General features: G+C 40.8%; 2 protein-coding genes across 15 annotated transcripts in view; one reads left to right on the forward strand and one right to left on the reverse strand.

Moving 5' to 3' along the window:
- LOC135217291 (atlastin-like) overlaps nucleotides 1-12,137 on the forward strand; it is a 473,758-nt gene that overhangs the window by 359,106 nt on the left and 102,515 nt on the right. The window lies entirely within an intron of this gene.
- On the reverse strand, nucleotides 667-6,611 carry LOC135219006 (protein O-linked-mannose beta-1,2-N-acetylglucosaminyltransferase 1-like). The gene is made up of 4 exons (XM_064255445.1): nucleotides 5,685-6,611; nucleotides 4,677-4,793; nucleotides 3,966-4,401; nucleotides 667-2,319 (listed from the first exon to the last, which is right to left on the reverse strand). The coding sequence occupies exons 1-4, from the start codon at nucleotides 5,894-5,896 to the stop codon at nucleotides 667-669; spliced, it is 2,418 nt and encodes an 805-aa protein (XP_064111515.1). The 5' UTR covers nucleotides 5,897-6,611.

Raw genomic sequence — 12,137 nt, forward strand, 5'->3', positions numbered from 1 at the left:
ATGTTCATTGAAGGTGATAGGCAAACGACTACCATCATTAGTACCCTACCTTCAAACTGAATCTAACCACAGAAACAAAATTTCATGTTCCTCTGCTGTATGTTGTTAACACATTTTCACCTACTATCAAGATCTGGTTCTTTCTCAGGTTCTTCTAACATGTGGAGTCGACCTCATGTAAATACTCTTTGGTTGGATACATTATTTATTTCTTAATGCTGAAAACATGGTTATAGTGGATTCTTATGTTTTTGTGAGCAGAAACTAAGAAAACTGTCATGCCGAGCAGAAACTAAGAAAACTGTCATGCCGTGTACATTCACTGTGCATTGTACAGGTGGAATAAGGAGTGCTTATTTTTAAACAGTGTTCAGCTAGTAATACATATTGATCTTAACTCCATAGGAGCAAAATTTATGAGCATGTTCTTCAGGCCATGTTCTTGCTCTCAAGTAGTTATTCATTAATTGGTATGTTCTTACTGAGAAACAGTTATTCATTTATTAATGCCTGCATTGTGTTTGTGTGTCTTTAATTCGTTCACTTATAAGTGTCCAGCAGTAAGAAATATTCACATGAACAGTCACTTTCATTGATAGTTTATTTGCACTATAGTGTCATCAGTGGGATAATAAGTGTGAAATAGTTGGATTACATAAACCTCATTTAAGTTTGCGTTTTTTGCTTTTTATTATTGTTGGACAACATTTCCATCAAGTTATCAGCATTCATGCTGGTATTAGGAATTTTATAGTTGCCAAGTTCTAGATGTTTTATTTTCTCTATAAGTTCCTCATGTTCTTGATCTTGAAGAGAATTGAAATTCCATGGCTTGACTGAAGTTGGGCAGAGGTGTCCATATGGGGAATAAGGCGCACCCACCAAAAATACCGTCGTTGTGGGGCTGGTTTTTACTGTCAGTACAAGGTCATGCAGGCCTTGGTCTGACAATGCCCAGGCATTAAGACATTTAGCTGTGTAGAAGAAATTCAAGAATATGGGATTACCGTTGTCATCTTTAGTCATGCTGTAATAGAAGACAAAGTCTGTTGGCTGTGTAGTTATGGGAATGAAATTCTGCCTGCAGGGACTTCCAGTCAGCAATGTCGCTGTCAATATGCGTCTTTTGAGTTCACTGTTGTATTGAGGAAGGATGAGACTATCCAGACCCTTCAGGGGCACGTTGCTGATGTTAACAAGTGGCATAGATAAAAAGTAAGCTTCTGTGTTGTAGGCATTGGTATTAGTACCCATTCCAAAATGATTAGTCCTGCTTACTTCAGGAAATAAGCATTCCCTTTTACCACTTACATGCCTGTATAGCCATTCATCATAGAAAAGGGTGTCGCTTTCCTCAGGGTTGAGAGGCCATTGATTTAAAGCTTCTTTAATGAAGGGGAGTGAAATTGCATAGCCCCATTCCACTTGAACCCTGGCTCTAAGAACAACACATGGGTCGTGTGCCAGGCCTGAGAAACCAGTGGCTGAGAATCCATTAATACAATAGAGTGTTGGGTCTTCTTTAAGAAGCCTAATGGTCTTACCCATGAAGGAGAAGAAATCCGGAGAGACCTTAACATCTTCATCAAGGAATATAGCTGCTACGCTGTTGGGAAAATTGCGATATACAAAGTCGTACACTTTTCTGTAGTAACGGAATAGTTTGCGGTTACCTTCGCCTTCACTCAAAATAGTGGTGAAATTTACATTTAAGAGGCAAAGTAGTTGCATCGTGGCTTCTGTTGCATCTCCTAATATTGCCAGTATGTTTTGAGAGTGGACCCCTGGTGCTTTTAAAATGCTTGTCAAGGTGTAATACAAATACTGATGTCGATTTCCAGCAGTTATGATGATGGGAATGCCAGCCAAGTCTTTCATTGTTGCCTCATCGAGTGAAGGTGAGGGTGGAAATGGCAGCTGTGGTGCGTTTTCTTCACTGCAAAGGTCTCCCATGCCACCTTGCTTCTCGCAGAAATTCAGTCGCACATATGAAAGCAGACTGTTCTCTTGTTCTTTGCTAACCTTCACCCAAGTGGTCAGATGAAGAGCTGTGTGAAGGTGATGACTACCTTTTCCATTGAGAATCACAGTTTCAGATATGGTTTTGCCCCCTTTGATGAAGACCCAGTTCCATTGAGCATACATTGTAAGATGTAGGGCAAATGCAGATCCCAGACTGGCTAAAATATTTGCTGTTTTACGCAGTCCTGAGGCACCGTAACTAGATACAGTAAGAACCACGAGCCTCCCGGTGTGTATGCGCTGTATGTGCCATTGCAGGTCAGCCCAGTGTGCCCAGTATTCTCCAAGGGGGAAAACCTGAATGGGAATTGGAGATCATTATTAAGGTCTTCATGATTTAGTGTATTTCCTAATACTATAATTAATGTTATTCTAAACACTTCCTACATGAGAAGTCAAGTAATGAAGACCATGACTTCTGAAATTTGGTTGGGAAACATTACACTTCTGTCTGGCTAAGGAGAGTTGGAATTTACATAGTGGGAAAACTTCAAACTTACTGCAATGGGTAAGATTAACTTAATCAGTCTCTGCCTGGCCACTCCTTGAAAATCTCATAAAGCAAGGTTAGATTAACTGTCGTCATTTTTGTCTGGCCGGAAGAGTGCTCATTGGAATGACCTCTGTATGGCAACGTTAGGTCTTAATACTGTTTGTGAGTCAGAGAACAGTAACACTGTGGGGTAGGATTTGAAAGTGGCTGTCTTTGTCACAGCGTATTTCTGGTGCTTATTTTTCTCTTTTGTACATAAAATTATATGTTTGCCAAGTGTATTGAGGCACTGACAGTCTTGGAATTAGATTTGGTCGAATGTGATGAGGTCAGCCATGGTGTGGTTTCGTCACTTATGTATGTATAATGTCATCGTATCATTCTTAACGTATTCGAAGATTAAATAAGTGTCATTCTTCCGTATTCGTTGGCTTGTAAATAAGGAAGACACCGTCACCTGGAAACACTTTCTAAATACTATGGGTTATTTGCACAAGACGGCATGAACATTGTTTTGCCCCACTACGAGAAATTGTCATTTTGATACGAATGATCGATGTCTGTGATCGACGTTACTGTCAGACTGTTACACGGGCGGCCCTCATGGTACTTGCAATGCACAGTACTGCCCAAAAGACTCTGATGATCTTTCCGATGCGTTTTCCCTCTTTTTCTGTTTTTATCCACTTTTTCTGTTTTTATCCATTGCAAGTACCATGAGGGCCGCCCGTGTAACAGTCTGACAGTAACGTCGATCATTCGTATCAAAATGACAATTTCTCGTAGTGGGGCAGAGCAATCTTCATGTCGTCTTGTGCAAATAACCCATAGTACTTAGAAAGTGTTTCCAGGTGACGGTGTCCTCCTTCGAAGGGTCCGACTTATTTGCAGCCCACGAATACGGAAGAATGTACACGTGCTGTTTCATTCTTTGTTGGTTTACTGTATTGTTTCACTTATTCAAGATCTATGAAATATTGTGTAGGAAGTCTTTTTGGTTTCTTCGTGTGAATAATTGGACTTTTTTAGTAATAAAAGAAATAATGTTTTGAGCCTTACACAAAGTAGTCTTTATGAGGGGTGTTGCTGAAAATCAATATCGGTGCGGAAAAGTCAGTGTCTGATGTCTGGTTCAGAGGCTTCCTTACCCTATGTAGCTATTTTGTTTGTCAGGGTTAACGACTAAAATATAATGTCCCTTCTATAGGTACTTGTGGTAACATTTGATTATGTGCTCATTCTAAAAGCAAAAACTTAGTCAATATTTTTTTGAGAACGTCCAATAATTATCTGCTACTCGTAAAAAATATTGCCTCATTTTGACTCAGAGCTGAAGTTGGCAGTCTTTATTGATCTGTGGAATAACACGTAAAGTACAGATTATATTTCCCCCTTTTCTCTCCCAGCCTCTTTTACCGCGAGAATTGAATTCGTTCATTATGATGACTACCTTGTGCAGTATAATTTGTGCAGTCCGTTGATTGATGACGTACAGAACGACCCCCTTGTCCCTCGTGAACTTGTCAGAGGATGGCGTGTCATTCATCAGCCGTAAGGGAGCCACCTCTTTCCTTGTGTCGACGGCGCCTCTTAAATACGCAGAACAGAACTCTTCGGAATCGACGACCTTCATTTTTGGTTTGATGAGTTGACCGTGTGGAGTTTTACGGCTTATTGCTGGTGTCGCTTGATGGCGGCCAGATGGAGAATTCCCGGTGGCTAAGGGGGCAGGTTCGTTCGTGCGACTGGATCCGTCTTGGGGGGGCTGCACCCCGGCCCTCTTTCCGTAGCCGACGACGCCGCCGCTGCTGCTGCCATTGTCGTCACGGGAGACTGGTTCCAGGTCTGCCTCCGGTGGCCGTGCTCGTGCATGCACGTTGTTGCGTCTGCAATGTATTGTCATTATTGTGAAAACAAGAAGCAGAGAAATTTCTTCCGATAACTTGAAGTGTGTTTTAGAAAGAGTGTCGAGTATCCAGCTGACATCATTAGTATGAAGACTTCATTAGTATGAAGAATGTGCTACTTCAGGCGTCTTCTTCATCTTATATCTATAATTATATAGTCTCATGCTCGCAAATAGTACTAGGCTTTACTTGAGATAACTTGACTTCTATTTGAGAATCACAAACGTGTGGCGGACATTAGGCGCAGAAGTTACCTGTTGTTCCACCGGTGTATTCGAAGAGTTGATCCATGCCATCCTGACCAGACAGCCACGCCCACCAACACGGTGGAACCACGCCCTGTGCCTCTGGTGACGTCATCTTCACCATAGCTGCAATTACAAAAAGCTCCCTAGGGCAAGGTGTCTTTGCCATTCCTCCTCCCTTCCCTTCAATTTATAGTGTGCGTGTATTGGGCCCACGGTCCAGATAGAAGTTGTAACTAGACCGTGACTGGGCCCATCAGCACTCCACTGGACGCTTTCCTTCTGTACCTACTACGTGCATTCTATCTGTCTTGTCAACTTTCACATTTTTGGTGCTTTTAAAATAATAGTTTTCAGGTTCTCTCTCTCTCTCTCTCTCTCTCGTCTCTCTCTCTCTCTCTCATTCCTTCATCTCCCTCCTTTCCTTCTTCCTCATCCCTCGTCTCTCTCTCTCCTCTCTTCTCTCTCCATCACACACCACACACACACACACACTGTACTGAATACAGTATCTGCATTTATTGACGTAGTGTAGAGTTAAAAAATTACCTTTTTTCCTGGGTCTCTCTCTCTCTCTCTCTCTCTCTCTCTCTCTCTCTCTCTCGTTCCATGCAACGTAAAAACACCATACAAACAAACAAACAAATAACAAATCCATGTGTATGTGTGTGTGTGTGTGTGTGTGTGTGTGTGTGTGTGTGTGTGTGTATGTGGTGTTATGTTGTGTTGTGTTATTCTTGGGTTCGTTTTTACGGTTTGTATTTGTTTCGTCTCGTCTAGTTAAAAAAGAAATATGAACTCCATTGACTGAAATGATCTACGTGAGACTGATTGTGTTGGCAAAATCATTGTAGAAAATGTAAATAAATTTAGTCAGTCAAATAATTGTACGTCGTTGATAATACATACAGATAGAATATTTCATGATGCCATTCCTTTTTAAGAGAGATAAAAGCTGTCACGTGCAACAGATCTGGAACCCTTCAAGCAACGAGAAACAGGCGCCCATTCCATTACCTTTTATCTAAATGAGATGCGGGTGGCACCCCGACTGGCATGGCTGCTGCTTCTGTTACTGCTTCGGGGCTGCTGTCTTGCAGATTGCTGACGACACTCGCAGCAGGCGTCTTGTGCCTTGTGTTGGGTGGCGGCGATGCAGCAGCTCTGGTGTAGCAGTGGATGGCGAAGACAAGAAGCCACACCTTGAGGGAGATCCGTGTGCAGCCCATCACGTTGAGGTTGAGGAGCGCTTTGCGTTGCCCTCAGTCGGTCCCTCTTTGAAACTCCCTTCAGTGAAAAGGTTCTAATGAACGACGTCTCCTCCCCAGTGATGCGTCGGTGTTGATTTCTGTTTTCTGCCTGGAAACTTCTCACACGGACGAAACTGGACCTCGCTCATTGTCACCTCTCTAGTGTTACTGTCGAGATTCCGGTAGTGTTTCTGAATGAGTATGGTTCCTTGATCAACACAGATGTTTCGATAGTCCGCTAGAATAACCCAAGATACTTTCGCTTGAGAGGGATCCCCAGAATGAATAACACTGCTTTCTCGTGAAACCACTGCACAAAATCGTCAACAAAGAACTTGCGCGGACACGAGAGAAACCAAAGAATGGTTCGCCGTAACTGGAATCCGCTTTGAATTTCCGTCCAGTTTTTCCTGATCAAGTCTTCCGGGTGGCTGGCGAACGAGAGAAGGTGGTTGTGCGGCCATGCCAGGCAGGAGTTTCGGGATTTGATTTCTCTCTGTCATATCTTTAGTGCCTGCCCACTCATTGCCTTCTATTCCAGAGAGGCCATTCAGCTCCGTTGAGAAAGGATGACATTCTTGAGCACGTGCTCTCTTTTCCTCGGCTGGTTTGCCCCTCTAAGAATGTTTATGTAGCACTTCCTCCCTTCTGGCCAATTACTATTGGAGCTCTGGCTTTTGATATTCATTCTCATTCGCCTTCTAGCTCTATTTTCCATGTGATGAGCGACAGTCGTTTTTATTACATTTATATTGTGTATAAACCAGAAAAATGGAACGATCACACTATTTCTCATGAGGAAAATTTTGATTTTTACTGTGAAGCACGTGAGATACTATATATATATATATATATATATATATATCTATATATATATAATACTATATATATATATAGTGGTTTTTTGTTTTTGTTTAATTTTTTACTCTAATTTTAATACATGAAATGAGTACAGTTAGTAAATAAAGACGCAATATTTTTTTTTTTCACAAAAGAAGGATAAAAATAGGATACCAATATAGGAAAAAAAAGTTAAGTATATCTTAGTTTTACCAGACCACTGAGCTGATTAACAGCTCTCCTAGGGTTGGCCCGAAGGATTAGATATTTTTACGTGACTAGGAACCAATTGTTTACCTAGCAACGGGACCTACAGCTTATTGTGGGATCCGAACCACATTACTCTGGTTCCGCGTTGGCCGCTCCGAGAATCGAACTTCGGGCAAACAGATTGGCAGCCGAGCGCGAATGCACTCGGCCAACGTGGAAAAAATTATCAATTACAAGAGAAGAAAAACAAATAATCGGGATATGGCAGGGCCTGATAAATTTACGTAGTTCAAGATATGAGGAGAAATAAATCGGTGCAGAAATGCTATGGAAAAATAAAGAAAACTTCTAAACTCACATCTTCAGTTACCCATTAAACTTAATTTGATAGCTTTTCTCGTCGTCTTAAGCAGCCTAGTTCATTCTCTTGAACGGATTTGTTTAAAACATTTTCCTTGAGCAAATTATTTTTGAGAGATTGACAAGTTCTTTTGTTTTTTGCCAAAGAAGAATCAATATTCCTAACGCTTAGCCACGTCATTTCCACAATATTTTCTTGGCTCACTTAATTTCTCAGACAAATGGAATGCACTAAGAATAAAGAAGTATATGACAAATGTAGGAACACACAGGCCACCACGATTCAGTTAATCTAAGGATTCACTTGAAATGTTACCTTCACTTCCATCTGTTACCCCATATTTATGAACAAGAGAAACAGCAATAAAAACAAACTTTTGTTTCAATGGATCTGAGGAATCAAGTCATTCTCCAGTGTTGCAAATTTGGAAACTTTCTACAAATAAGGTTTAATATCCTCTTCACAAAGCTCATCTTCACAGCTGGAGCGCCTACTTGGGTGTTTGGGGATCCGAATTGCTATTATATTTTCTTACAGTATCATGCTTGACCATTTGGTGCAAACGCTGAACTTGGCCAGCAACAAGGACTTCCTTGACATCAGTGTCAAAGTTTCTACCAAACCGCTGCCTGGCCTCTCCAAAACATTTCTCCTCAAGAAGATCTGAGAAAATACAGAGGGCAAAACATATTCAAAGTTATGAGTTTGTTTAAAGATATGTTGCAGCACCTTTTTTTTTTCTTTTTCTTTTTTACAGTGAAAGCATTAGCCGTATAAGCTGTCAGTTTCTTCTGACAATTTTTACCACCTGCCCACCTACAACTGTCTATAACATCACAGATTTTTTGCACTAAAAATGTTCACAATTCAGTGTCCATGATGAACGGTATTTATCTTGCAAACGAATGGCCGGAGCATACGTGTCTTTTCCATTTATCATTGTAAACCATTGGGTAATAAGCTCAGTAAAGTTAATTGTTCCTCTTGAACATTTAATTGACACTGATTGGCCTTAGGCGGCAACGGTTTTTTCTTTCAAAACTGTGCGACACGAGAGGGACACTTTGGCATTGCAATGGTTTCGGAATACAGAGGGGAACGTTAATTTAGGGAGTCTAATAAAAAATCTCTTTCGTCAGGATTGTAAAGATTCGCAGTGTCGTTTCAGCAGTCTAAATATGCTTTACCATCTATGGTGAATTGTAGTTCTTTGGAGGATTCTGTTATTCAATGATTCCTTGTATTTTTTTTAAAATATGCGCAAAGTCATAAAGAAGGAAAACCTTCAGGCCATCAGGTTGTAGTAGAACTCTACCAGGCTTCCTAAAAGTTCATGTGCTTGTTGATTGAAGGGGCAAGCAGTGATCACATACACATGACGCGACCTTGCCTCCGCCCTTTGCTACTAAAAAGGTCGATTCAAGCAAAGTGTCTTTCAATTGTTCTCCTTGTATCTTGGAACTAAAATACTACGGAAATTTATCAGGCCCTGCCATATCCAGGATTATTTGTTTTCCTTTTCTTGTAATTGATATTTTTTCCTATAGTGGCATCATATTTTTATCCTTCTTATCTACAAAAATATTGCATCTTTATTTAATAATTGTACTGATTTCATGTATTCAAATTAGAGTAGAAGGCAAAAGAAAAAAATCCCTAAGCGTTGATAAGAAAATAATATTTAAATGATGTTTATTAGAAAACAGTGATAAAAGGTAAATAATGTAAGAGGGTTTGTTAAAGAGTGCGTTATTCCCGTTGGCGACCCGACCTTGAGGACCCGAGCATGGAAGTCGCCAGTCCTCTTCTCAAGTCGTCTAGACTCTATGTTATGTGGGTAGGTCGTTTCCAAATTCGGATGAATGTAGAGGTATGAAGCCATGATGAATATATAGGTATGAAGCCATGGTATGTTGTCAACATATGCCAATACAAATCATGGAAACAATTATTGGAGGTTCACCACAAACAGTGACCCTGACTGGGGATAAATTGAGAAGTTGAAAAGCCCAAATTTGAGGGTCTGGTGTTCCTGAGGGTAGCGTTCTTGGTCTTCTGTTATTTTAATGCATACAAGTGACTTGGTTGTTGGTCTGGAAGACGAGATGAATCAGTATGCCTATGATGCAACACTTGTCGATGTAGTATAGTCTCCACTTCTGCAAAATGAAGTTGCCTTTAGTCTCAGTCGTGACATGGAGCGGATTTGTGAATGGTGTGGATGGATGGAAGGGGGGTGTGAGGCTGAACTCAGGTGAAACCGGTGAAACGAAAACAATAATGACTCGTAGATCTCGTACTGGTTTTCCAGCCCCATCCCTCCCTCCAGGTGGATGGGGTGGGGTGGGGACTGCTGTGTGAATCGGAACCTTTGACTATACTTTGTGCACCCTTTGCCTCGTATCACACTTTTACGAAATATCTAACGAAAGTGTCGGGAAATTCCACACGGAAGCTGGGTATTATACATAAGGTCTCATATATTTATAACAATTATACAATCATTGCAACCTGTTTAGGTCATTTGCCCTTCCTTGACTAGAGTACTACTGTTCTCCAGTGGGGATGTCTGCTTCTGCCCGAGATTGATCTCTTTGAGTGGGAATGGTTCGTGGTGGGCGTTTTCTTTTTCCTAATATTGGCATTGATGACTCGGGCCATCGACGGATAGTCTCTGTCAATTTTTCATAAGTTGTATTTTAACAGAACTTTCGCTGCCTTCATTGATCCATGATGCTTTTTCCCTGCGGAGACTGATCAGATTCGTCGAACAGCAGCTCCAGTCTGCCACACTGTCAAACTGCTGAGATCTGATGGTCTTGTATTCCTTATGATGTGCCGTTAATAGCTCAAAGGTTCAAGCAAAGATGTGTTGCATTACTACCCTATACACATTTGTGTTTTAGTCAATTGTTTATGTTTTCATCTTGTCACTTATTGGTTTATCTTTATTTCCAATTATAATAAGTCGTCTTTTCTTTCTGTTTCATATTGTTTGCAGTAACGTCTTCCAAAAGAACACCCTATTTTTTGGAAGCTTTCAGTTCAGGTGATTGGCCCCCGTGTGCTCGCTCATTCCATTGGAATAGGGTTTGTGTATCTTCTCAGGATATTCGTCATCATAAAAGACAACTTTCAAGGGAATTGTTGGTCGTTCTCGAAGTCTTCAGTGGTTTAGGTTCCTTCCTTCCAGGTGTCTTGTGTTTAGGTCATTTAAGCGCAGCCGACTATAGATAGGCTTCCTCTCCAAGTGTCAAGTGTCAAGCGTGCGCGTTGACACACCCAATGAGGGTCATGGTGACCTGTTTCTCTAAGGCTAAGCTTAGGTAGCATTTCTATCCTCCTATTGATGTTCATTCATTATTTTATTTAAAGGTAGTAACAGTTCTTATGAAAAGGCCTCCTTCGTTGGGTTTCTGGTTAGAATTCATCTCCTGCTCCTCTTTTGCACTTTTTCCAGATAATTTTTTTTTTTTTTTTTCTCCACATTATCCGTAACACTTCAGAGTAATGTACCCTTTTCACCAACCCATCGTCCTCCATTTCCACAATCCATCCTTCACATCTCTTACCCTCAGTGGCATGGTCGGCTTGGTCTTGGCCTGCTATCGCGGTGGCCGTGAGTTCGATTCTCGGGCATTCCACCGGGGCGTCAGAGATGTGTATTTCTGGTGATAGAAGTTCACTCTCGACGTGGTTCGGAAGTCACGTCAAGCCGTTGGTCCCATTGCTGAATAACCAGTGGTTCCATGTAACGTAAAAACACCATACAAACAAACAGACAAACATTGTCGTCCGTTGTAACACAACGCAAGCAGTTCATTTCAACAAATAGCTTTCTTCTGCCATCCATGGCATTGTTAACTGTGCCGTCATTTTGCTTTCCATTGACCTGGTAAACCTACTCTTGCTTACATTTAATCTCAACTTTCTCATCTTTCAAACTGATTCTCTGAGTTTGGAGTCTCGGCTTCCTAAATCAGCTCTCCTCCTGTCTACAAACATCACCCATTCCACTCGGTTCACCATCCATCTCATGCCATAACTTTCCATCGACATCTGTCCTTTCTCTACCTTCTTGCATCGCTCAAGCCTAAAAGATATAAATGGCTATGGAGACAACACACCCCTGTGACAGCCTTATTTTTGCAGAAAACCAGTCGCTCTTCCATCAGCATTCATATTGTTCATGGCTTCCATCCAGTCAAGTGCCAGCAGTTGTCTGCTGTGAATGGGTTGGTAGTACCAGCAGATGCTGGAAGTCCACCACGCCTCCTCGTAAAGGGAGCAGGTGTTTTTGTTGTACGCTCTCTCTCTCTCTCTCTCTCTCTCTCTCTCGTCTCTCTCTCTCTCATCTCTCTCTCTCTCTCTCTCTCCACACACACACACACATTATATATATATAATTTTTATTAATATATATATACAGTATATATATATATATATAGATATCTATATATATATATAAATTTCATATATTTTGAGAGTTTCAGATATATGATTAAAACAAACGTGGTTGGATTGTTTCCTAATTTCAGTAATTTCTTGTTATAAAGGGGAAATTTATTTTTAACTGCTTAAGGATTTTCATAAAGGACATTGTTCCAGTCGATATTTTAATATATGATTGCCAAGATATTTTAATATGATTGATTGCCAAGCACTTGTAAGATTTAAAAAATATTTCATGGGGTTATTATATGCATTATTGATTTAGGTGAGGTGGTGTCATTTGCAATCATCTCACACTTAGATTTAAAAAAAAAATTTATTATGTAAGCTTGCTGTATATTCGGGGACACATTTATT

Source organism: Macrobrachium nipponense, chromosome 19 (assembly GCF_015104395.2).
Source record: "Macrobrachium nipponense isolate FS-2020 chromosome 19, ASM1510439v2, whole genome shotgun sequence".
NCBI lineage: Eukaryota > Metazoa > Arthropoda > Malacostraca > Decapoda > Palaemonidae > Macrobrachium > Macrobrachium nipponense.

Bases quoted from the DNA above. Each gene is read 5' to 3' on its own strand.
- LOC135219006 (XM_064255445.1), bottom strand. From the start codon at position 5,896: ATGGGCTGCACACGGATCTCCCTCAAGGTGTGGCTTCTTGTCTTCGCC. The intron at 4,402-4,676 runs GTAACTTCTGCG...AATACATTGCAG, and splicing joins ATACACCGGTGGAACAACAG to ACGCAACAACGTGCATGCAC. The intron at 2,320-3,965 runs GTAGTCATCATA...ATTCCCATTCAG, and splicing joins CACAAATTATACTGCACAAG to GTTTTCCCCCTTGGAGAATA.